Source organism: Apodemus sylvaticus, chromosome 2 (assembly GCF_947179515.1).
Source record: "Apodemus sylvaticus chromosome 2, mApoSyl1.1, whole genome shotgun sequence".
Lineage (NCBI taxonomy): Eukaryota > Metazoa > Chordata > Mammalia > Rodentia > Muridae > Apodemus > Apodemus sylvaticus.
This window is the reverse complement of record NC_067473.1, coordinates 153,218,308-153,243,473: the sequence shown is the minus strand read 5'-3', so window position 1 is coordinate 153,243,473 and position 25,166 is coordinate 153,218,308. Positions and strand designations below refer to the sequence as shown.

The window sequence follows — 25,166 nt, the reverse complement described above, 5'->3', positions numbered from 1 at the left end:
TTGAATACCCAAGACATAATCCACATATTAAATGATGTCCAAGAAGAACAGAGGAGTGGCCCCTGGTTCTGGAAAGACTCAGTGCAGCAGTATAGGGGAATACCAGAACAGGGAAATGGGAAGGAGTAGATGGGGGAAGAGGGGGAGGGAAGAGGGCTTTTGGGACTTTCGGGGAGTGGGGAGCCAGAAAAGGGGAAATCATTTGAAATGTAAATAAAGAATATATCGAATAAAAACAAAGAACTCGCTTGAACAGTAAATAGCCTTGAAAGTTGTGGAGTCCCTTATTCCCAGAATTGGAGATTTCATGGGCCCCAAAGATAGGGTAAACAAATCTAGACTTAAGGCACATGAATTGGGCTTTTAGACAAATGGATGTCTCCAGCCCAGCCTCTCATACACCAGCTCAGGAGGGGCCATCCCACCCTCTGGGTAACATTCTATTGGAGGCTACTGCCAGCCATTGTAACCCGAGACTTCTAGGAGGGACTTCCAGGGAGTCATCCTATCTTGATGATTTCTACAAGAATATTCATGAAGCACAATAGAGATCACACTCCGTTTCAAGTATTCAGGATGTGCTGAGGGTGGGCACGGCTCCAGGACTCTCCCATGCAAGGCCTTATTCCATCTCAGTGGCAGCGATGGGAGCACCCATTTCTAATAATGCAGGAAGCAAGGAACAGAGAGGTTAGGGAGCTTCCTCTTTGCCACACAGCTTATAGATGGCTGAGACCTGCAGCCAGGCAGAATGAGCCCATAATCCAACAGCACACCGGTGTCCGTGCCCCACTCCACAGGAATCATGCTCTACAGCGTTCACAGTTCTCGTGACCTTCTGATTCTAAATTGCAGCACTGGAAAGCCCAGCTGTAGCTTAGTCCTCATCTTGCCTGGGTAGAGCAGATCCAGAGAGAAGAACTGACCTGCCCAGTGGCCAGTGGAAATTGAACAGAATCAGGTACAACACATCCCCTCTGCTCTGGTTTATCCTCTCATCTGAGAAAGAGCAGAGCAGAGACTGTGATTCCCAGGTCTCACGAGGCCTGCGCTAGATCCAGTTTCTGCTGCTTGGTGTGCATTTTCAAGTGCCCTCAGACACCTGGCTGACAGCGTCGTTTCAGGCAGTTAGCTGCTGGCATCAGAAGGGGTATTCGCAGCACCTCAGCTAAAAGAAGCTTCAAGCATTCACTTGTCAACCTGTCAGCACAGGTTGGATCCGAAGAAACACAGTGAACACCATTACTTATCAAATCCTGCTCTACCAGGGCTTTTGTATACGTCATTTTCTTAAAACTCACACCAGCCCTGCCCAGAAGACAGGACAGGCGTTGTTTCCCTTCTGCAAATGAGGGAACTGAGGCACACTGAATCTCAGTGGCTTGAGCCAGACTGCTGCACAGCAGAAGCAAGACTCAACCCCAAAGGCCTGACCTCTTTCAAGGCCCCGAGTTGTTACAGTATACAGTCTTGCTTCTCAAAATGTGACATCCCGACCGGCAGCAGCAGCATCTCCTGGAAACCTGCCGGTGATGCAAACTCAGTCTCTGCTCCAGGCCCACTGAATGAGAAACTCTGGGCCCAGTGACCCAGGCGTGGCATGAGCACCAGGAGATTCTGAAACCTGTCTGGGACTCACGACTCCTGCCCACCAGGATGCTGCCAAGTTCAGCAAGAGAGAAATCTGTTCTGGCATCCACACCGACTGCTGATGCGTCTGGGTAGTTACAGCGGAGCGCTCTTGATTCCTGGGTCTGTACCTGGCAGCCATCTTTTGGAGTCTCTGTGTGCCCCAGCGCCATCACAGGAACACCGCTCGGTCCCTGAGTCACCATCCTCTCACTCTGTTTTCTTTGGTTCTATTCACTTCTCTAAAAGGCCTTCACAGAGCATGTTATGAGTTCTAACGAGAAAAAAAATAACCCTCCAGCGGATGAGGATATTTTTAATTAAATTGTGTAAGCAAGCACTGCAGAATAAAGGCAGGGTCTGTGCGCCTCGTGGCCTTTCCCCTGAAGCGAAGCTACCTGCTTCCTCCCAAGCCACAGCTGGGCCTCACTGACAATATCTTTACCATCTCTTCTGGCCAATTAAAAAATCCCTGCTGTTGCTATTACCTATTTTCAGCTCCCAAGCAGTTCCTTTGTCTGCCAGACACTGTCTTGCTCTTCTTTAAAAAAAGGAAGAAAAAAAAAAAAAAGCCTGAGATGACGCAATTCGTTTTGATCACAGTTGTGTAGGATGCTTCATTTTCCCGCAACACAAACTGATTGCGTGAACAGATCAGTGTTAACAGGCAATTTGATGCAAGAGTGTATCGTTCATACAGATGCCCTCCTGAGCTGTTTGCTGCAGCCCCCACCCCACCCCCAAAAAACCATACAGGCAAGATGGAAGCCCAAGAAAACCCTCTTTCCCCACCCCCACCCCAATTCACTGGCTGATCCATCCACAACCCTCTTGAGCAGGTCCAGACTCTCCTGAAAACAAACGGTCCCATCAGTGATGTCCACACACTCCCGTTCTTATCACAACTTCATTGCTTCTGCAGCTGAAGGAGGCCAGAGTGCATGCGACCCACACCGCTTTGTCACTGGGCAGCCTCAGCAATCCTCCAGAACAGATCCAAGGCCCCAGGGTGGAGTTTCCAAGGGTCGTTGAGCTGCTTCTCTAGCTTACCTTCCACAGCGCATGATCCTGCTTCTTCTAATGGCTTTTCACTCAGTCTTCTAATCATCCTACAAAGGTTACGGCTTCCTATATACTCTAGAGACGCAGAGCTGAGAAGCAACATATTCTAACCATGCAAGGAAGTTTTAAAGTAGACAGAGGACAAGTCTGGGAAAGCCATGGAAGCTGTGGGAACCACAGACGTTTGTGGTTGAGGTTAAACAGTATGAAGGCAAGACTGCAGGAAGGAGCCAGGAGGAAGAGGCACAAGGATCGGGATGCTTAGAGCCTGCTCTGCTGGGGAACGTCATACAAGGGATGTGGACAGTTCTGAAGAAAAGCACACAGGGGAGCCACTGAAGACCAGGCACGTGTCCCGAAAGGATGGTTCTCAAGGATGGCCTAAGAGCAGAGAGTGAGGAAGGGGGAAGGGCCAGGTCACTAGCCACAGCCTTGACTGCAGCAGGAGAGAAGTGGGTGGATCTCGGAGCCTGTGGCAGGTGTGGGAGGAAAGCAGAGAGCTGTGTCACCTTGAGTGGCCGCCCGAGTGGGTGAGAATTCAGGACGCTCATCTTTGCGTAGAGCCTGGACTCATCACATTGGTGCAGATCTCCTGACACGCGCACATAGCTCCACTTTAAAATGCCAGGGCGCGCTGCACCTCGGGACAGCTCATCTGCAGAGCTGATCAAACTTGACATTGCCAAATGTTTGCTCAAGAAAGTCAAACTGTCAAATATCAGGTAAAAACAAAGGATGCCCAGCCTGTCGTCTACTGCAGGGAAGTCAGGACAGCCTACGTTCTCATGATTGTCACCTAGTAAGGACGTTCAGACCTCAGATGACTCAACCAGACAGAGATGGTACCACTGATGCTCCGCTGGGATGCGGAGGTGACAGTGATGCAGTTGCCCTCAGCTTGGTAGCACTGTCATTGACTCTTATAAACAATGGAGATGAGCAATTGAGACCCAGCAACAAGAGGACTTGCTAGGTGTAAGTGACAACCTAATGAATTCCACCAGCTACGGGAAGCAGTAGGAGTCACTGGAATCAGCAAAGCCTCCTGGAGAAGGATTTTTAAAACAGGGAGCAAGGCCTGAGGCCACCTCTAAGACTGAGGTCAGGTAGAGGATGAGTACCTAGAAAGAAAGTCACCCCAGAAAGAGGCAATGCTCCCCATACCTGAGGGCACAACAAATAGAGTCCACTAAACCTGGTGACCAGTGGTGGTCTTGACAAGAGACATGTAGCAGGCTGACAAGAACATACACTGGACTGAAACGTGAAAAGCGGCAGGACACGAGGTGGCATGAACACAGATGTCTTCTTGAAGTTGAGCTCCAAACAAAAGTGGAAACAAAGGGAGAGCCTGGGCAACAGGGAGCCGTCAGCACAGGGTTTCTCATCTGTACACTAAAAGAGACACACAGTGGGTCTTCATAAAGGTTTGCAGGGCTGTGGTATAGCTAGGTGGTAGGGTTGAGTATAAGGCTCTTGATTTACTCCTGGCTTTGGAAGAAATAAAAAAAAGAAAAGAAAGAATGAAGGAAAGAGAGAGGGGGAAGGAAAGAATTAGCAAAAGAGAAATACAACTCAACACCTCTTTAGCTTAGGGTCCCAAGCTAAAGCCTCAGTCCAGCCCCCTGCTCACCTTAAATACTGTTGCTGAGTTATGAACTCATCCTGAGCCCCTCTTCTGCATAACCCCTATACCTTCTTCAGCCCCAGATTCCTCAGACCCTGCATTCACCACCACCACCATCCTCAGCTTCAACCTAGAGTAAGCCCTAGCACTTCTAGCTGGGACCCCTGAAGTAGCATCTTGACTAGGCTCCCTGCCCCCCTCCTCACTGCTCCCTCCCTCTCATTTCTCCCTGAGCCCATCCCCAGCAACCAGAGAAATCTTCACGAAATCTCAAAGTGCTCAGGATGAACTCTAGAAACCTCATAATTGGCAGGTGAAAATCCTGTTTGCCCCAAGCCTCCATGTCCTTCAGGTTTCCTTCCTCTCTGCTTTGCACACTCACCAGCCTTTTCTAGGTGCTTGGAATTCTTGTCCACCACAACCTTGGTGTATTCCTCGACCTCCATGGCCTCCTCTGACCCCTCGGCCTACCTACTTCACCTCAACAACACAACTCATCTTTCAGATCTCAACTGAAACTGCATGTCCCCTAAGAGCTCGTTGTGGCCAAAGAGATATAAGATATGTCCTCTTTGTCTTTGTGTGGAACTTGTCTTTTCTCTTCATAGAACCTGTAATGGTGTATGTATTAGTCAGGGTTCTCTAGAGTCACAGAACGTATGGGTAGTCTTTATATAGTTAGGGAATTTGTTGATGACTTACAGTCTGCAGTCCAACTCCCCAGCAATGGTCAGCAGCAGCTGTGGATGGAAGTCCAAGGATCTAGCAGTTGCTAAGTCCCACAAGGCAAGCAGGCAAGGAAGAGTGAGTGAGTCTTCCTTCTTCCAGTGTCCTTATATAGGTCTCCAGCAGAGGGTGTGGCCCAAATTTAAGGTGTGGGCCACCTCACCTTTAATCCCAGATGATCTTGAACCTGGAGATCTCCCTGTCTTAATCTTCTGAAATTCATAGCCACTATGCTTCAAGATCTCCAGGCCAAGATCCAGGTCAGAAACTTGTATCTCTGAGCCTGCAAATTAGGATCATAGGTGAGCCTTCCAGTTCTGGATTGTAGCTTATTCAAGATATAGTCAAGTTGACAACCTGGAATAGCCACTACAAATGTGTATGAAGAATTTTAGAAGATGGAAGGGGGAGAGCTTAACGTGCCCTTGACCATGTGATTCTCCGACCCAGCCTTCCAAGTCCCGAGATTATAGGTGCTCACCACTACACTTAGCTACAAAGAAATAGTTTTGACCCAGCTCTTAAAACATGGCTCCCTGTCATTGTCAGGGTTTCTATTGCTGTGATCATCTCCATCACCCCCAGCAAAAAGCAATCTGTGGAGGAAAAGGTTTGTTTTGGCTTACAGTTCCACTTCATAGTCCATCACTGTGAAAAGTCAGGGCAGGAACTCAAACGAGGCAGGAACCCGGAGGCAGAGCTGATGCAGAGGCCAAGGAGGTGCTGCTCACTGGCTTGCTCCTCATGGCTGACTCAGCCTGCTTTCTTATAGCACCCAGGTCCACCAGTCCAGGGATGGCACCACCCACAGTGAGCTTGGCCCTCCCCCATCAATCATCAATCAAGAAACCGCATTATACACTTGCCCACTAGTGGGAGAATTTCCTCAACTGACTCTAGCTCATGTCAAGTTGGCATGAAACTACCCAGAGCCTCACCTCGGAACAGAGGCTGTTTGCATCGCTAGCAGTTCTCGGCAGGTCGTTGGCCCAGCCTTGTGCTCGGGAGTCATTTATTGCATGTGCTGAAAGCAAGACAGACAGACAGACACGCCCAGAGCACTGGGGAGGGCTGGAAGTGGGGGCGGGAAGGACGGATAAGAAGCCAGGAGTGGGGACTCCCACGAGGACTGTGTGGTAGGTGGGCTCTGAGATGGAAGGTAAACCGTGCAACCTCCCTGACAACATGCAACAATCAAGAGTCTCCTCACATATCTGTGGTTACTGCCTGTTTAAATGCATCCAGATGTCCTCCAAGGCACCTCCCAGGCCTCCACTGTGGATGTGGAGGAGGTGGAATCCCTCAGGGAGAACCAATTAGCACCAGTCACTCAGAGTCAGGGAACACTGGGGAGACAGGGAAGGTGGCCAGGCTTACTGGGAAGTGTTCCTAGAGTCTGTGCGGTTCCCCTACAGGGCCGGTCTCTTCTGTGAAAGAGTTACGAAACCTGCAGGCAATAGTTAATATCTCATACAATCCAGGGGATTAGAGTCTTCTTTTGGAAACATTAGTTACTTTTCTTATCGCTTAATAAAATACTTGACAGAAGTAACTTCCGGGAGACATTTACTTCAGTTCATCCAAGCTAGAAATCATGATGGCTGGGGCAGGCCCATGCACAGTAGCACAAGTGTTGAGACAATAGCTCCTGATGTCTTGGGGATCAGGAAATGGAGATGTACCCAGAAGCGGGTTGCCAGGGGCTTCTTTCTGCCAGAGAAGTCCCAAGCTCCAACGGTTCCATAACCTCTGAAACAGGGCCACCAGGTGGGGCCCAGGCACTCAGGCACATGGGATTGCGGGAAACGGCTCATACTCAACACATAACAAGCCCTAAAATAACCTTCAATAAGCAAGGCTCCAGAGAGAGCCTCCCAGCTGAGGCCCCATGGGCACACGAGAAAGCCCCGGAGGAAGGAGCCTCCCAGAACCACAGGGAAGCACAGGGCGAGCCTCTAGGTTGCCTAGGAGGTGCAGTGTGTAAAATTAGGAGATGAGAAGAGCTGAGAAGATGGTTGGGACACTAGGGATGCGAGGTGACCTGCCCTGGGTCCCAGCAGCAACAGGACTTTGCAAACTGATCAACAGTCTGTTTCCTCTAGCGATTCCGGGAGACAGAGGAAGATGGGAGGGGGGATTTTAAGCACTGGCAGACGTTACAAAATAGAAGTATGGAGGAGGAAAATGAGGAAAGGAAAAGGTGAGGAGGTGCCAGCCAAAATCTACACAGAAGCAACCCATGCTGTTAGGGTTACGGTGACAGTCTTGAAGATGAGTGTCTACTGGAGCAGACTGCTGGGAGACACCACAGTCCGCCTCCCTCCCAGTCAGCTTTCCCAGGAGTTCACAGACCCCATCGGGAGAGCGTGGAATGACTCCCTGATCTGCAGGCAGAATGATCACTGCTCATCACAGGGAGATGAATTCCGTGTCAGCCAGTGTCATGTCCTTGTCTGCCGCTGTTGGGAGAGCGTCTGTGGTACTTTAGGGGGTATTGTACTGTGCTATCGTGGTGGGCTGTGAGGTCACCCTGCTCAGGGAATACCAGAGTTGAGATGAGGGTGGGGCAGGTCCTACAAGTTCAACGTGACTAACCCATAGCTATGTGAGAGGCGACTTGCCTTTGTGCAGGAGCGAGGGCTCCCCCTTGGCTCAGACCATTCTTTCCCCTTTCCCACTGAGGCTTTGCAGCCAGAAAATAGTAGGATTCCTCCCCAGGTTGTAAGAGTTCCAGGAGTGCACCTACTATCAAACACTGTTGCTGTCCTTAAGAGCATCTGCTGCTCTTGCAGAGGACCTGGGTTCAGTTCCCAGCACCCAATAACTGCCTGAAACTCCAGCTCCAGGGGCATCTGACGCCCTCTTCTGGCCTCTTATGGAACTGCATAAATATGTTGCATGCACATACATGTAGGCAAAATACTCATACACATACACATACACATAAACAAACAAACAAACAAACCACTGATGTCTCAAGGTGCTTCACAGGGAGGCAGGTTGAAGATGGGTGATGTTGCAGCTATCTGTAATTCCAGCCCTCTGCCCCTTCCTGCCCCCGCACAGAGTCATCCTGACAGCCTTGGAGGATGGAAGCACCTTCCCCTGCAAGACTGCTCCCTGGGGCGTGGTAGTAGCCGGACTCCCATTTCCAAAGTTCCCAGTGAGCTGAGCTTCCTCCTACTCTTTGCTTCAGCTCAGCCCCTGGCCTCCCCCATTTTAAGCATCACTCAGAGAGCTGATAAAGAACGCAGAGTCCCAGGCCCGCCTCCAAATGTGCTAACTCACTGGATCCGGGCAGGGTCCAGAGAGCTGCATTCTAACTGATACCTTCTCCATCACAACGCAGCGCTCGCCGAGCAGCCTGGAGGATTCTGAATTAGAGGCAGTCTGGCTCCGTGGCAGTCCTCACAGCCCTGTCTTGGGATGGGCCACGTTTCTCTGGCTGCCTCTCCCGAACAAGGACAGTTTAGACCCTCGGCTCATTACTGGAGTCCTTAGTCACAGCACCTGAGCCAGTGAACCGTGAACCAGCAGGCTGCATGTCACCTGAGTAGAGGACGGGAAACTAGGCCACTGCGCTTGGCTGGGCTCAGCCCATCCCCTCGGGTGCCGCTTCCTTCCCTGTCTCCCCATGAGCCCTGCTTCCTGCAGCCACTTCCACGTCATGGAGGAGACAAACCTGGCCTGCAGCTCTGGAGGCAGAGGAAGATGGAGAGAGGCTTCTGAAGAGACACAGAAAGGGAAGAGAGTGCCCAGGAGCCCACAGCAGGAGGAGGGAGGAGAAGGAGAGACGAACCAATGGCCCAGGCCTGGCAAACCACCAGATATCAGTCCGTTATGGCTGAGGGCCAGCCTGGGCCTTGGAGGCACCAGGGCCTCTAGTCAGTGTTGGCCCGGCTGAGCCCACAGACCTCTTCCTTGTCCTTACAAGGGTCCTCACCTCTGCAGTAAGAGGGTACAATGTTCAACCTCTCTGTCCCGGCATGCTCAGGCCCCTCACTCAATACATGGAGTTCTCCTGGCCCAGTATCACCTCTACCTGACTTCTGTCTCTTCCTCTCCACCTCTTCAGTCTCCTCCTTTCTTCCCTTGTCTGTTTTCCTCTTGTCCTCTCTGTTCTTCTCCAATCACCTCTTTGCTTCTTTGTCACTATTCTGTTCTCTGTTGGCCTCCCCTGTGGCCCCTTTCTCTGTGGCTCTGCCTGCAGGACTCACACCACAAAGGCTCTGCCTCTGCCCGTGTCTGGTTCTGGCTTGGGTTCTGTGTCAGTATCACACCGGCTCTGTGCCTCCTCTGCCTCTGTGTCCCCTGCTAGGGCTCTTTCCTTCTCCAGGACAGCAATACTCTATGGCTTGATGCCTGGCTCCTGCCTGGGCTGAGCTACAGGCACCCACGGACCCCATGATGCTCCCTTGCAGCTCATGCCAAGCTAAGGAAAGTTCAGTGCTGGAGCAAACTCAGACTTCCATTGAGAAAGCAGAGTGGGCAGGCTTGGAGGCTCTGCCATCCAGGCAGCCTTCTCCAGCACAGACTGGTTTTCCGGCTTGGCTAGTCTCTTGCCTCCACCTGCTTCCTGCTCCACCCACTAACCCACCCTGACAAGTCTGAGAGGAGCCCAGCCAGCTCAGCTGGGGATGGCTATGGATTTACCCAGAGCCAGGAAAGGAAAGAGGAGGAAGGGTCCTGTTCCCCACCACACCCCCACCCCGCTTCTTTGCAGTCTCTGGGCCTGACCGCTCTCCCTGCTCCACAGTAGGGCGACAGACCCACACACCTTCATGCCCAGATCACTGCTTTATGGCACTGTTCTTTGTTTTCTCCTGACAAATGGCAACAGAGTTGGGGACTTTGGGTCTTCCGAGATCATGGAGGAGGTGGGTCCTGCTCAGAGCCTGTCTACACTTCAGCTGGCCATGCTATAGATGTCTGAGAAGTCCTTGTCAGGAGTGCTGGGTACTGAGCTACCCGCTTGGCTCATAGCTGGGATCAGCCTTGAAGGACAAGGTGACTTATGCCCACATTGTTCTGTGATGCTGTCTGCCAGGAGACCCAAGCACACAACAAGGGACAGGCTGCGAAGGAGCCAATAGGGCGGTGACTAGGATGGGGTTGTGACACCTGACGTCAGCTCTGGGAGCCTGTGGGCACGTGGCAGCCATATTGTGATGGCGGCCATATTCTCCTGGCTAATGGAAGGTCTAATGTTGGAACTAGCATGTCTGCAACATGGCCACACCCAGATTCCTGCCACCCTGCACAAGACCCTGGGAATAGAACAGCCAAGAAGAAACTGAGGCAGAAGGATGGGGGTGGGTTGAACAGAGAGAACTCTGCAGGCATTGTCCTTTCCAGGCAGCCTAAGAAAAGGGTGTCTTAGTTAAAATTTGTACTGCTGTGAAGAGACACCATGACCGAGGCAACTCTTATAAGGACAGCATTTACTTGGGACTGGCTTACAAGTTCAGAGGGTCGGTCCATTATCATCAAGGCGGGAGCATGGCAGCGCCCAGGCAGGAGGAGCTGAGAGTTCAACATCTTATCCCAAAGGCAAACAGGAATCTGCTTCCTCAGACAGCCAGGAGGAAGCTCTCAAAGCCCACCACCACAGTAACACACTTCCTCAAACAAGGCCACACTTACTCCAACAAAGCCCCACTTCCACATAGTGCCATTCCCTGGGCCAAGCATATTCAAACCACCACTAAGGGGGTCCAGGAAAGACTGGAAGACCCTGGTGGGGAGAAAGGAACTCTCCATCCAGCGTAATATAATATGATATATAATATTTACCTCCACCCCATTTTTTGAGGTAGAATCATTATGGTACCCAAGGGATCCTTCTTCTGCAACATTCTAAGTAGCTATGAGCTTAAGTATGAGCCACCATGTTTGGCTCATTCCAGTTATAAGTGCTTTTTAACCCTGAAATCCCCTGGGGCTCAGGGCGAACCTGGATCCAGAACAGAGAGGTCTGATCTCAGCTTTACCTACCCTTGGTAGTGCAGGGCAACAGCTCATCACGCTGGGTCTCGGGTATTTGACTGGAACAGATTCAGCAGCCAATAGCTTGCCTCCTAGGGCTGCTGCATGAGATGAGAGGTGGCAGAAGAAAGATGTCTTCCTGGGTTATTCGGAGGAGACCCCAGAGGGCTAAGCAAGGCTCCAAGATTCTTCCTCAATTCCCTCCTAACTAAAAACAAGCCAGGTCTCCTCACCCCACCCCCTCAGCGCCAGAGGAGGGGGCAGGGACTGACGTCACTCACACCCCCTTCTGCTTGCCCTCAGCTGTGTGGTAGATGAAATGGACTTTTCCAATATGGAGCTGGACGAAGCCCTGAGGAAGTTTCAAGCGCACATCCGCGTGCAGGGGGAAGCCCAGAAGGTAGAGCGGCTCATAGAAGCTTTCAGGTGAGAGCCCTTTCCCGGCTCCTCTCCCCATCCTCCAAGCCTCCCCGATTCCTGGGAAACAGAAGTAGTGAAGAAAAGCTGCCATGACTCTGGGCATCGAGATACGGCTCAGTGCAGCCCTTCTGGTATAGGCGGGAAGGTGGGCTGAATGGAAGAGAGGGACAGAATCCTTTAGTGAGACCTCCAAGTCAGAAGCCACATGGGACCCTCCCAGTGGATGCTCCTTGCTTACCTACAGACAACCTAATTTACTAAGCACACGTGGGAGACAGATACTGGAGGCTGGGTAGCCAATGGCCTCCCTGATGCCAAAGTCCTTCAAGAGCCATGACGGGGGAACTCATGGTCCTCCCCCTCCCCCACCAGCCAGCGCTACTGCATGTGCAACCCTGAGGTAGTGCAACAGTTCCACAACCCAGACACCATCTTCATCCTGGCCTTCGCCATCATCCTGCTCAACACCGACATGTACAGCCCCAACATCAAGCCTGACCGGAAGATGATGCTAGAAGACTTTATCCGGAACCTCCGAGGTGAGGAGGCTGGACTGGGTGGGTGGGGTGAGGGTGCTGCACAGTGCAGCTCAGTCCAGTTCCTGTCGGTTCTGTGGATACGAGCCCTAACTGCAGATGCTATTTGTCCCTGAGGACCTGGTGATCCCTAGCAGGCTGGGAATGTTGCATACTTTCCAGAAAACTGATTCTCCAGGTACCATAGCCCTACTGAAAGCAACAGGGCCCTATAGCAATACCTTCTGCATTTGTGTGGTGCAGACCATCCCCACTGGGTGACCTCAGGGTCATTAGTACTAGTCTGGTGTCTGAGTGGGACCAGACCTTCTCACCTCGTGACATAGGAGAGAAGAGATTGGGAGTAGAGCTTCCGGGTTCTGAGTTTCTTCCCCCCCTCCCCCGAGACAGGGTTTCTCTGTGTAGCCCTGGCTGTCCTGGAACTCACTCTGTAGACCAGGCTGGCCTCGAACTCAGAAATCCGCCTGCCTCTGCCTCCCAAGTGCCAGAATTAAAGGGGTGTGCCACCATCACCCGGCTAAGGGTTCTGAGTTTCTTGAATTCAACCTTGCAGTTGCCTGATAGCACCCAGCACAGAAACGTTTCTAATCGATGCCATGCACCTCTTACAGGCACCAGGCCAAAGCCATCAGTGTATGGTGCACGTAACACTGAGAGTCTGGGCATTAAAAGATTCAAAGTGCTGGGTATGGTACTGTGCACCTGTGATCCTCAGGTGGATTGGTACTTGTTAGAGGCCAGCCTGGGTTACAGCGTGAGTTCAAGGCCAGCCTGGACTGTAGAATGATACCTTGTCTCCAAAACTGAAACAAAAAAGATCAAAGTTATGCATGCATGTATTTAATAAAGTAAAATAAATTTACAAGGTTCAATAGAAAAGAAGAGCCTGCCCTGTCACCTGCCAGTCCCTCAAGATGCACTTTCAATAGTTTTCAGTTGCTTATTGATTTATTTCTCGGTGCTAGGCTAGAAGCCAGGGACTTCCGAATGCTAGGCACTCAGCCGCCTGTGCTGAGCTGCATCCCCAGGCGCTGACTATGTGTTTAGTGCTCCTTCCACATCAGTGAATGGCATGGCGTTTCTTTCTTCCGTCCCTTGTTATAAACACAGACCACATAAGATGCATAAACACGACGGTTTATATTCACGCACACCATGTGGTCACTCCTATGTCTACAAACGGGCCATTTCCATCACCCCAGAACCTTCTCTCTCACCCCGTCTCACCCGAGACACTTGTCTGGGCCTGCCACTCTCATGCCTTACAGTGGCATCCGGTAGCCTTCTCCTTCCCTGGGGTATAGAAATGGACTCACACAGCACATATACTGTAATGTTTGAGGTTTTTCACATAATAATTTTTTATTTTAAGCATTGTTTAAAGTTTCTATTATGTAGAGGGGTTTATATCCACTTTCCTCATCCACCACCACTAAAGTCAGGAATACTTGGGAAAGCACAGCCTGCAGTGGACGTACAGAGTATCATAGCTACCATCCTCTGTCTTCCTTAAATTGGTGTTTCCCTTTGTTTTCAATTTGGCTCCTGTGTTTCCACCACTAAAACATCTTTCCTTTGGTGGGAGTGTGGAGCCAGTTGGTAAAGGTCAGAGGCAAAACTCAATCAAATCCACTTCCCTAGTACTTCAGTGTGGAGGGAAATCTTGTCTGAGGCTCTGACCCCTCCCCATTGGCAGGTGTGGATGACGGCGCGGACATCCCCAGAGAGCTGGTGGTAGGCATCTATGAAAGGATCCAGCAGAAGGAGCTCAAATCCAATGAGGACCACGTCACCTATGTCACCAAGGTGGAGAAGTCCATCGTGGGCATGAAGACGGTAAGGGCCCACTCAGAGCAGCTCTCCCTGCGGCCGGCCATCTTCTGCTTCCTGTCCTTTCTTCCTTCCTGAAGTCTCCCCCAGTCTCTTCCTTACCTTTCTGTTAGTCATAGATTGAGCTTGTGCTGTGTGCCAGGCACGACATCCTTTTTCCCTTTGAATAAGCTCCCCATCCCTTTTGCCCCCTGCTGCTATTACTAGGGTGAGATGTCAGAAAGGCCTAGCCAGTGACCTAAGGTTGAAGCATGTGGATGGCCAGTCAGGAAAGTTCGGGATACCGTTCATGAGAGGCAGTGCATGGTAGGCATGCCTGGATGGTCCAGATGAGCAGACAGGCAGAAAATGAACTGTGTAGACGATAGGTTGTGGCAACCCAGGAAGCGTTCTAATGTGCAGTGAGTTTTAAGCTGGCATCCCCCGTGGCCTTCTATGCCACTGGCACCTTACACTGAGTGCAGGCAAGTCAGGGGATCTTCATGACCTTCCCACTGGGGGATGTCTTTGAGCTCTGCCTGTGAACTCCCTCCTCCATGCAGGAAGGATATCACTGCAGAGCCTCGAAAGCAGGGGGCTCAGCACGTGTCTGCTCTGCGAGCCAGTTGATGGTTTAGTTCCTGGAGTAGATCCCAGGGTCCTTATAATCCCCTCTCCCTTACACATGTGCATTTGAGTGTGCAGTGGAGAGACAGGTAAGGATTTCACACATGTGTAGTCATAGAGGGGGAAAGGCTGGCGGTAGATTTTGAACACTCTGAAGGCTTATTTCAATTTCTCTCCCTCATCCCTCAATCTCATTACACAGCCATAATGAATCCTCTCTGTGCAGATGCTGCCCCAGAGGCTTTACGAAGGGAATAGAGGCCCCCAGATGAGAGGTCAAAGGTCAAGTGGTGCCCTCCCCATAAGAGCAGAGCCCATCCCCCCTCCCTGGACCTCCAGCTCCTCTTCTGGAAAATGGTGCCCTTGGCTGGGAGAAGGGCCCTGGGGTCTCTTGGGGCTTGACGGTAGAGCCCTGTCTGGGTTCCAGGTGCTGTCCATGCCACACCGCCGCCTGGTCTGCTGTAGCCGGCTCTTCGAGGTGACTGATGTGAACAAGCTACAGAAACAAGCCGCGCACCAGAGAGAAGTGTTCCTCTTCAATGACCTGCTGGTGGTAAGTGGTATAGGCCAGGGAAGGGGATAACTGAAGCTGGTACTGTCCTGAATCCCTGCCTACTGGGACTGGGCAGGACAAGACTGAGCAGGGAGGCACTGGGCAGGGTGGACCAAGACTGAAGGTGTGGATATGCCGGCTCCTACATGATAAACCATGAATTGGAAGCACAGAGACAGGTCCATGTGAAAATGAACCAGACCCCAGACAACCTGCCTCTCTGTGATACCAAAAACCTCGGGTGAGGCATACAGCGTTGGCACCATAGTCCTGCCTTGGTGGTCATCAGAAGGCCACTGTCCCTGGGCCCAGGGAGAGGCTGGATAGCATGTGTATGTGTGATGTATTTCTCTCTGGAAACAAGTGTCCCATCAGTAAATCAGAAATCCTTCCCACTGTGCAGGGACTTGTCCCCAGTGTCAAGGAGCAGGCAGGGGTGGGTGAGCTCCACAGACTTGTCCTCTCGTGCCCTGTCCACAAGCGAGTCACAGGGAAGGAAACCTGTCCAGGATCCCACAGAGGCACCTCTCACTCACCCTGCCTATCTGGCCCAGTGACTCTCTCGGGTCCTCCTTCTGTAGCCAGAATGCCAGAGCACCCTGGCCACTCAGAGTCAATACAAAGAGGTGAAAACTGAACCTTACTCAGAGAGCGAACTCTGAGAAGACAGTGGATTAGCATCTTAAAAATCTGCCTTCCAGATCATCCCCTCCCAGGGGGTTAGAACGAACGGGGCAGCGGACACAGGCAGTGAGTCCTTCCAGAACTCAGTTTCTCCCCTCAGTCAGGCAGTCATCTGGAGGATTTGTGAAGTCCACACACACTCCTCTTGTTCCCACCCTTGCTCTGTCATACCGTGGAAGTTCGGGCTCAGACACTTGTTGAAGCCCTGAGTCTACTTAGTGACGCTAGTGAGGGCTAACACAATGGTGTTTGTATTAAGTAGCCCTTTATTCCAGCAGGAGCAAGGGTCTAGGGGAGGGGCTTAACAATAGCATGAATAAGCAAATCATTGACAGCGTGTGTGGACAGCCAGGGGTAGTGTGTGTGTCTGTGTGTGTATGTCTGTGTGTGTGACAGCCAGGGATAGTGTGTGTGTCTGTGTGTGAATGTCTGTGTGTGTGTCTGTGTGTGTGTGTGTGTGTCTGTCTGTCTGTCTGTCTGTCTTTGAGTGCTGGTTCCTCTTTGTGCAGTATGGAGTACAGATGGGTCTGTATCATGCAGGATGTTAAAATGCTCCTCTCAGTCCCACCTGTCTCCTGTCACTCCTCCACAGCAGCAGTGCCTTTCTGGGGTTCACATCAGGGCCCACCCTCTGCCAGGTTCCAGTGTGATAACAAAGAACCCCCATCTTTGCCCCAGGCTCCGCCAACCGCAGAGGTCTCTGAGCTCATTTTCTGCCACAGGCCTGGAGCGCTCTAACCCTGGCCCCAGGAGCCGCCTCCCACTGGGCAGACCTCTTTTCTGATTGTTCCTTCCCTTCCCTTCAAAAGCTTCTCCGGGTGTGGTCACCTCTTCAAGCAGGTCTTTAATTAAATGTGGCCTTCCCGGGTGGCCTCTTGCCCAAGCAAGGCAGTCTGCCCGGGCACTTTCAATTTCTAATTTTATCTTACTTTCATCAAAAAGCATCCAAGTTCCTGAAATTACCTCGTTTGTGCCTCGCTTTGCTTTGCTTTTGCTGGGTGGGGAGAGGGGGTTTGTTCTTAGCCGACTTCCTCCCCAATCCCATGAGCCAGCCCCTCAAGGGCAGAGCTCTTGTCACATCTGTCCCTTTGCATCCTCCGTGCCCAGTTCATAAGAGGGACTAAATAAAATATAAGTTTATATACAGATCAGCTGGTGAGATGCTCTTTCATTTTAGGCAGAAACAAATATAAAAATAAAAAAAGAAAAGGAAGAGGAAAGAAGGCAGGAAAACACACGAAGTCATATCGGAGGGGAAGGGTGCTATGAAATCTGTAAAATGGGGGTGGGACAGGGTGACAGGGTAGCAGAGGAGGCTTGGGGCTTGCTTTTAGCTTGTGGGTTTAAATGGGATTTTGAAAGGAAGCCCTCTGCAAGGAGCATCGGGGTTAACTTAAATAATGAGCGGAATCTGGCCGTGCAGAAAGCTGCAGAGAGAACTGCAGAAAAGGAATGGGTAGACTTCGTAGGACTCGCTAGGCTGCGTCAAGCTACAAATGGAGGATACTGGGAGGCCGGCATAAAGCCAGCCTGTGGCAGAGGCTAGATCTGGGAGGACTTAGAGGCCAGGTCTTCCAATGCAGAAGTAATGGGTTCCGGTGGGTGTTAATCAGTGACAGCCCCTGTGTCCACCCCTCTCCTGGGGGGTCTGTTCTGATGCAAACAGGTGTGCATCTTTGTCCACCGACAATATTCACAATGTCTCTGGGTGTCGTTGCCTGTCTATGTGCACACATATTACAGGAGCCCACTCATGTGTTTCTGTCCCACCCTGGGCAGATTCTCAAGCTGTGCCCAAAGAAGAAGAGCTCCTTCACATACACCTTCTGCAAGGCGGTCGGCCTCCTGGGCATGCGCTTTCACCTCTTCGAGAACGAGTGTGAGTCCCTCCCGGGGCCTGGAGGATGGGAGCTTCCCCAAACACCAGCACCTTCCCTGCACCTAGCTGCCCGAGCAGCCCCTGCTGGCAGGCAGCTCACTGGTGGGGTGTCACTGGGTTCCAGATTACTCCCACGGCATCACCCTGGCAACTCCGCTCTCGGGCTCCGAGAAGAAGCAGGTGCTGCACTTCTGCGCCCTGGGCTCCGACGAGATGCAAAAGTTCGTGGAAGACCTGAAGGAGTCCATCGCTGAGGTGACGGAGCTGGAACAGATTCGGATAGAATGTAAGGATGGGCCCCGGCTCCCAAGGCAGAGAGATGGGGGTCCTCAAAGGCAGAGGCAGCCAGCATACACATCTACCCTTACTTCCTAGGAACTGTCATGTCTGCATCACCCCATGAACCCCACTCCCTTTCCCTGCGCTCCGAGGCCCACCCACAGCAACATCCTGGGCCAGCAGGCGACAGGATCTATTATTTAATTCCTATAACTCCCCACGTGTGCAAATTGTTCCCTTCCTAGTACAAGCAAGGAAACTTGAGTCCAGCAGAGCTTAAAAAGGGAATCCAAGTTCTGACAGTGAGTGACAGGGAACATCACGCCCAGGTCCCTGGACTCATGTGTCATTATGGCGATAATTCTCCCAAAGCCAGAAGGGCTCTCTGAGTATCAGCAAGCAACTAGCGCTGAGCCGTGTCAGAGTCCCCACATGTGGGATAGGATGGCTGCGGCAATATGGGCAAACTGCTGGTGTGGACAGTCACTGCTCTGTGTCCCTGGATTTGAGACAGCCAGAGAAACAATAAATGGAACCCAAGTGGATAGTTTTAATAAAAGAAAGTGGAATCATGTCCCATGGAACCAAGAAGCTGAGAGAACGCTTTAATAATACCTGTCAACTCGACACGGGTGGCAACTAGCCTTTCCCTAGAGCCCCTGTGAGAATAAGCAGTATAGTTACTGGTGCGAGAGGCTCCAGTGGGGGGTGGGGAGGCAGCCGGGACGTGTGTCCCAGCCACGCAGGTTACAGAATCTACCCCTTGGGGAAACACCGAACATCGTCCTGTGGGAAGCTCAGGAACTGTGGGGTGGGGCGACAGTCCTGCTACGTGCCCGTGGACGGACTGGATGTTACCAACTGTGTCTAGGGACTCTGCTGCACTGTCTTGTACACTCTCGTAATCCTGATGCAAGAAACACTTGCCCAAGTAAGGCTTCGTTCTATGTGCTTGACCTCAGGAAATCTTGCTAATGACCTTGGCCAGTGAACCCAACTGTCCTCCAGTGAGGAATGAAGAGGCTAAGAAACCTACCTAAGAACCATCATCAGTCGGGGTGCGGGGTGCCAATCCCAGCAGTCCACCTCCTCTCCCACCCCGGTCTCTCATGGCCTCTCTGACAGTCACCCTCACTCCCAGAGAGAGCTGCCAAAGAGGCTTAACTGGTTCTCCTGTTCCAGCCCACCCCCTGTCAGAGTGGAGGGCACTCTCCGGCCACCTCCCCCTGCTCTTCCCACAACCCCTTGCTCACTACAACTGGGGCTGTGAGCACTGCCTCTGTTCATGTTTCTCCCTTCCTTAGGGGAGCTGGAGAAGCAGCAGGGAACAAAGACGCTCTCTGTAAGGTCTGCTGGAGCCCAGGGGGACCCACAGTCGAAGCAAGGATCACCCACAGGTGAGCCTGGGCTCTGCCCTTACCCAGCCCATGCAGAGGTCACCCCAGTCCCACAACCTGGCTCTGGTGGGCTGTGGGTGGGGCCATGCTGTTTCTCCAGCTATTTCTTTCCATGGAGAAATTCCAGACTTGTGTCTTTAACCTTTAGTCCTTAGCTCGGTGTGGGAAAAAGGTGACAGAGAAATGTATCCGTTTTGCACACTGTCCCAAAGTGCAGGACTGTATATGAAATGTCACTGCTTGCCCCTGGAGTCAGGCCAAGAGCCTGGCTTCAATCCAGATGAGCCTCAAACTCTATTTAAGTGGTTTCTTCAGATTAAATTTCCCCTCTAGCCAAGTGGAGTCAGAGAGAGCTTAGGATATGGTATTCCTGTTGCTCAGCCCTTGAAGCCTGATTACGCCTGCCTGACTCTGTCCTTTCCGCCAGCTACCTCACTCGGTCTCACCCACTGGTTGAGAGTGAGGAAGGTGGACTGGGCGTCCCCCATAACCCCCAAATATGGAGAAATTAGAGAAGCAGGATGTATTCAGAAGCCCCATGCACAGCTCATGCATTAGTCTAGCCATTCTGTCTTGCATCCCACACTCAGAGTTTATAGTGGGAGCACTCTTAAGTATCCACAGCCACAGGACAGCTGCTTGAGCTAAGAGCACAGTGGACTCCTACAGTCCCAAGCCCTCCATACCTCCCCAGCTGGCCTCAATGCCAGATTACAGATAGACAGCATCCCGGGTACCGATTACACCCGCCAAGGAATGCTAGTCCCTTTCCCAGCAAGGCTTCGGGCTCTCTGCGCCAGGGAAAGCATCTCTCTGAGATGTCATCTATCTGCATCTTGTGTCGCCATAACTAAATGCCACCCAACTAAACCAATAGCCCCCTTTACTTTCTAAGGGCTCGGGAAGTGGGTCACCGCTCACTTCCAGGGCTGCCAGGATTTTCCCATGAATTCTCAACTGAGATTACACGTCCCCTCCAGCTTCTCTGTGGGAGCTGCAAAGCCCTGTCAGATCTGGATGTGTATCTCCAGGGACTTACCCACGGCAGCGTCCTTGACTGTGCAGTTTCCTCTGCACTTCGGGAAGCAGAGGGCTGAACACTGCCAACCTGAGGGTAGGGAGTGAGAAACTCAAGGGGCACATGTTCGGAAGACCTTAGCTAGGAAGCGTCATCAAGTCGTTCCTGGGGGTCCACAGGGTCCCTGATGCATGTCGGGTGGTGAGAAGATGTAGACCTAATTATAGGCCATTAGCTGCTCTGTAGATGGCAAGCACCATGGTGGATGTGCCGTGGGCATTTAGATCCTCAATGCCACTAAGTCACAGTGACCATAGCAAATGGCAGCCCTTCTTTCAAGGTTTATATGATGCCTACAAATCAGGGACCACTCAAAAGCCACCTTTTCCAGATCATACTGGCAAGGATTTGACTGAGAGAAAATGATTCCCCAGTAGAAATGTCAGAACTTTCCTAGTCTATGGAGGCCCCGAGAGGTGCAGCACCCTACCCAAAATCACAGAGCTCCGAAGCAGCCTCTCAAGGCTCCTGATATCCTGCATGCTAAGCCAGGCAGTGCCCCAGTGGAGAGTTTGGGGCACCTACAGCCTTGCTACCCATGCCTGCCAGAAGGCAGAGGTGCTGGATGGGGAGGAAAAGGGCCGAGGGTCCCAGGCAGGACTGGTGGAGAATGAGCCCTGTGCTGTTTGTATTCAAAGCCAAGAGGGAAGCGATGGCAGGAGAGAGAGCGGCAGAGAGCTCGGGGGAGGTAAGTGGAGGCCTGGTGGCATCCAGGTGAGTGACGCTGTGACCCCCTGTCCCTCTTCTCACGTCTCTGTTGTTTCTCTTCTCAGGTATTAATCAATGCCTCCCCAGCCCGACTCACCATTTTACCAATTTCAAGAGATACAATTAAAAGTTACTGCTAGCATGGGTAACGCCACTCTTCCTAGTTAAGCCTCGAGCACTGCCAAACCGCTCCCCAGCCAGCCGACCCCCTGCCCACTGCCCTCCAGGGCCTAGCTCCCAGCCCAGCCCGGGGAGATGAGCCCACTAACTAGACTAGTGGCCCGCCCTTCCATGCTCTTTGCATACCCACTCCCCCACCCCCACCCCGCCAAATACACTGCTCGCAATCCCCCAAGTATGTGTCATATCAGAGACTCAATGGTCCCTATCTAGGTCCTCTCATTCCTCATCTAGGGAGCCTGGGCTCCCTCCCAAAGTCATCCCCAAAGCTCAGTTTTCCATGATCACTCCTAGGGACATCTGGATACCTCCTGGGGAAACTGGAGGACCGGGGTTTGAGACAGTGAGAAGGAATTTCTCCCTGGAACAACTAGTCTCTGGAAAGCTGGCCATGGGGTGGGACGTTCACAGGAGAAGAGGAAGCCAAGCAAGGACTGGGATGCCTCAAAGGTTGTCCTCGGGGATGAGCTGATTAAGCTAAAGACCCTCCTCACTGGAGGAGAGGATGCCATCTCCAAGCTACAAGGGAAAGGAACCTAGAAGCTAACAGCTGGCTTCTGCCAGCGCCGAGGCAGCCCCTAGAGGCAGCATCCACTGCCTACCATAGAGACCTCCTTGGCTGCCAGGCCTTGAGGACCACCAGCTGCTTATAGACAGTCCTCTCCCGTGCCCACCAGCAGGAGGGCTCCCCTAGATGTAAGACAGATGCCCACCCAGCAGCCTGCCAAGCCCCGCCCGGGGAGCCACAGGATACCTGGGAGTTCAGTTTCTCTCTGTCCCTGCACCCCATCCCCCACGTGTTTCTGGAGGAGGCACCTTTACCGGAGGAGCTTCCCGCCCCAGCAGCTGACCAGCCCCCAGGGTGGGTATTCCATCCCCTGCCCTGCGCCTGCATCTTCCCGCAGCTGCCCATTCTCAGCCTTGCAGATAACCTAAGTCACAAGCCCTCCGGTTCATCCTCTTGGGGCTGCCCAGGGAGGACCGGCCATATGGTGCCCCTCTTCCCTCCTAGATGCCCAAAGGGGCCACGTGGCTATCTGCAAGGCTGCCTTGCCCCTTCAGCTAGCTCCAGGGATCCTGCCAGCCTCTGCTTCCCTAAGCAGAGGGCAATCTGGCCACCCCACAGCCTCTTGGCTTGGCCCCTAGCTCCCTCTCCTCTGGCATTGCTTGGCCAAGCCCCTGTGGCAGGTGCACCTCCATCTTCTCTGAGCTATTGTGACTGCTACTCATGTTCATTCTCTCTCTCTCTCTCTCTCTCTCTCTCTCTCTCTCTCTCTCTCTGAGGCTTTTCACTTACTGAGTCTTAAAGGATCTGAACTGGTGTGGGACTGTTGTGCAGATGGAGGGAAATGGAAATTGTGTACAGGCCGAGGCTGTGGCCTACATGGAGAGGAATGAGGGGGAAGGGAGGCTCACTGGCCCTGGACTGGGTAGCCCAGCATCGGTGCACCAGGCACAAGGATGCTGTGAAGTGCAGGTTGGGAAGCAAAGAGGATGGGCCCGGTCAGGTTGTCTGTGGCCATTTCTCCTGGAGAATTATTCAGAATCCTAGTAGATACAAGATTAGCCTGTGCCCTGTGTTAGCAGCGGTGGCACGCCCTTCTTCCTAGGACAGCCCCCGAAAGGACAGAGATGCTGGCCATGCCCTCTGCAGGCTCTGTGTCTCAACAGTAAAGAACGCTGACCCCTCACCTAGGATGATTTCCAGCCTGGGCAATGGTGCCCAGGAGGAAGGAGAGGATGGAGACAGTCTTGGAGCTGATGTTGGAGCTGGGCCTTGAGAATCTAAGTGACGTCTTAGCGAACATTGTGGGAGACTAGGAAAGGAAGGGGTTCTCTGAAATTACACTTTTAGACAGTAAACAGGGCTGGTAAATGCTGCTCTGGGGTGCTGAGAGAGTGTGAGCTGTTCTGGCCCAGGCCTGGACAGACCTGGAGCTTCTGCCTGAAGCTTCAGCATAGCCCTCTGTGCCTGGGAAGTTGGCCCTGTGAGGTGGTACCTGAGGACAGACATGCTCAGGAAAAAAGCATCTTCAGAGAGAAGGGTCCCAGGCACCCGGAAGGCCCATGTGTTTGGAGAAGACGGTGGTGTCTCATAGTTAGCTGTCACCAACTAGGCAGATGAAGGATGAGGATAACCCCTCCCCTCGGGTACATTTCCTCTATGGCTTCTGCTAGCAAGAGGACACTAGATGTGCTCATACTCCCAGGTCCTCATAACGAGTCTCAGACGTAGGTTCAAGAGGGACAGACTATTGTGGGGTAAGGAGTTTATTAGAAGAGTTAATGAATCTTGGACAGAGACACACAGACAGACAAGAACATGGCATGCCTCTAAGGAGAGGCTCTGGCACCAGAGACAGGCCATAAACAGGGGTTTAAAGAGACGAATCAGAGCCCGCATGGTAGAAGTGTCTTAAGTGTCTGAAGAAACATGGGCCTGCTAAGCTCTCTGATTCCCAGGCAGGAGTCAAGGATGTGTGGTAACCACCAATACCAACCTTGATGTTAATGCACTTCTCTGAGTGTGAATCCCTTGCACCCGGAAGTCTGTTAGCTAGAGACTCGAGGCAATGCCCTGAGGAGGCACCTCTCAGTGTCTGTGGGAAGGAACGGGGCAGCTGCAGAAGTTATAGCCTGAGCAGCAATTCTAACATCACACTCTTACGACGCGTCTGCTCTGGCCACCTGCTCCTGACCCATGCAAGAAACCAAGATAGGATCTCTCCATCCCTCTGGAGTGGGACAGGGAGGTGATGGGGACTTCACTCTGCTCTTGACTACCTCAGCCTCTCTCAAATGCAAAGGTCATGGCCTCAGAGACTGTAAGGGGACAGAGCAGGTTAGGTCCACAGGAGCCCTTCAAGGTTCCCCAGCATTCTGGGCTCAGGCACCTTTTTGGTAAGGATGAGGCTTCCTCCTCAGTCATACCCTGGGCCTCAAGGATGGCCCTACTTCTCAAGCTCAGCGGGTAGAGAGGGTATCCAGGGAGGACTTTGCCCTGCAGAATCAGCTCACGGGAGATGAGCTGGGTGCGGAGCACCACGGCAGCGGCTGGCATTCTCCGGACTTGCACAGAAGAGTGGTCGGAGAAGTTGCTTCCCTGTGTGGAGAGACAGACCAGCATGGGGCGAGGGGTGGGTCAAAGCCAGGGTGAAGAGCATCCTATGGACACCAGGCAGGAGAGGTCTGAAGGGAGGCTCTGGGAGGCTTGGGTGGCCAGCCCCAGCAGCTGGGAATTAGTGGTAACATTCCGTGCTTCTCTGGCTGTTTCTAAACTAGGTGTCAATTCACAACAGGCTTCAAACGTCCCAGCACAGCCCCAAGTTGGGGGTCGAGAGGGGAGCGCCAGCACCATCACCACCAACATCACCACCGCTGTTGCCGCCAGACCCACAGCCTAGCCCCCTGAGGGAGCAGCCCCCACCGCTGCCACTGCCACCACCCACACCCCCAGGCACCCTGGTGCAGTGCCAACAAATTGTCAAGGTCATTGTCCTGGACAAACCCTGCTTGGCCCGCATGGAGCCCCTGCTGAGCCAGGCTCTGTCCTGCTATGCCTCGTCCTCCTCAGACTCCTGTGGCTCCACACCCTTGCGTGGTCCAGGCTCCCCAGTTAAGGTCATCCACCAGCCTCCACTGCCCCCGCCCCCACCCCCATACAACCACCCTCATCAGTTCTGCCCCCCAGGCTCTATGCTGCTCCGACGCCGCTACTCCAGCGGCTCCAGGAGCCTGGTGTAAGCGCTACCCTTAGCACCCCGATGTCCCGATGTCCCGATGTCCCAGCGGGCTGTCCTTCAGGAATCTGGGCTGCTCCTTGGCACTCCTCACATGTTGGCGTAATGCCTCCCTGGCCACTGGTCACAGTTGTGGAAAGAGAATGCCCTGGCAAGATGCATTGCTTGACCCATCCATCCTTCACTGATTTGAGTACCTCGCCACCAATATGTACCTCCTTCTCACTATTCTGGGGGGTCCCACATG

At 52.6% G+C, this 25,166-nt stretch overlaps 1 protein-coding gene across 3 annotated transcripts in view; it reads left to right on the top strand.

Moving 5' to 3' along the window:
- The window catches only part of Iqsec3 (IQ motif and Sec7 domain ArfGEF 3), a 94,967-nt gene extending 70,044 nt beyond the window's left edge, over positions 1-24,923 (top strand). Inside the window, exons 6-14 of one of the 3 annotated variants that reach the window (XM_052172653.1) lie at positions 11,333-11,455; positions 11,822-11,988; positions 13,682-13,821; positions 14,849-14,974; positions 17,438-17,537; positions 17,662-17,823; positions 19,121-19,213; positions 20,930-20,979; positions 24,462-24,923. In XM_052172653.1, coding sequence (XP_052028613.1) covers positions 11,333-11,455; positions 11,822-11,988; positions 13,682-13,821; positions 14,849-14,974; positions 17,438-17,537; positions 17,662-17,823; positions 19,121-19,213; positions 20,930-20,979; positions 24,462-24,923 — 1,423 coding nt within the window. Of the gene's footprint in view, positions 1-11,332; positions 11,456-11,821; positions 11,989-13,681; positions 13,822-14,848; positions 14,975-17,437; positions 17,538-17,661; positions 17,824-19,120; positions 19,214-20,929; positions 20,980-21,064; positions 21,140-24,461 lie in introns of those variants that run through there. The other 2 variants (XM_052172654.1, XM_052172655.1) reach the window with 2 other exon arrangements.
- The last annotated feature ends 243 nt before the right edge of the window (positions 24,924-25,166 follow it).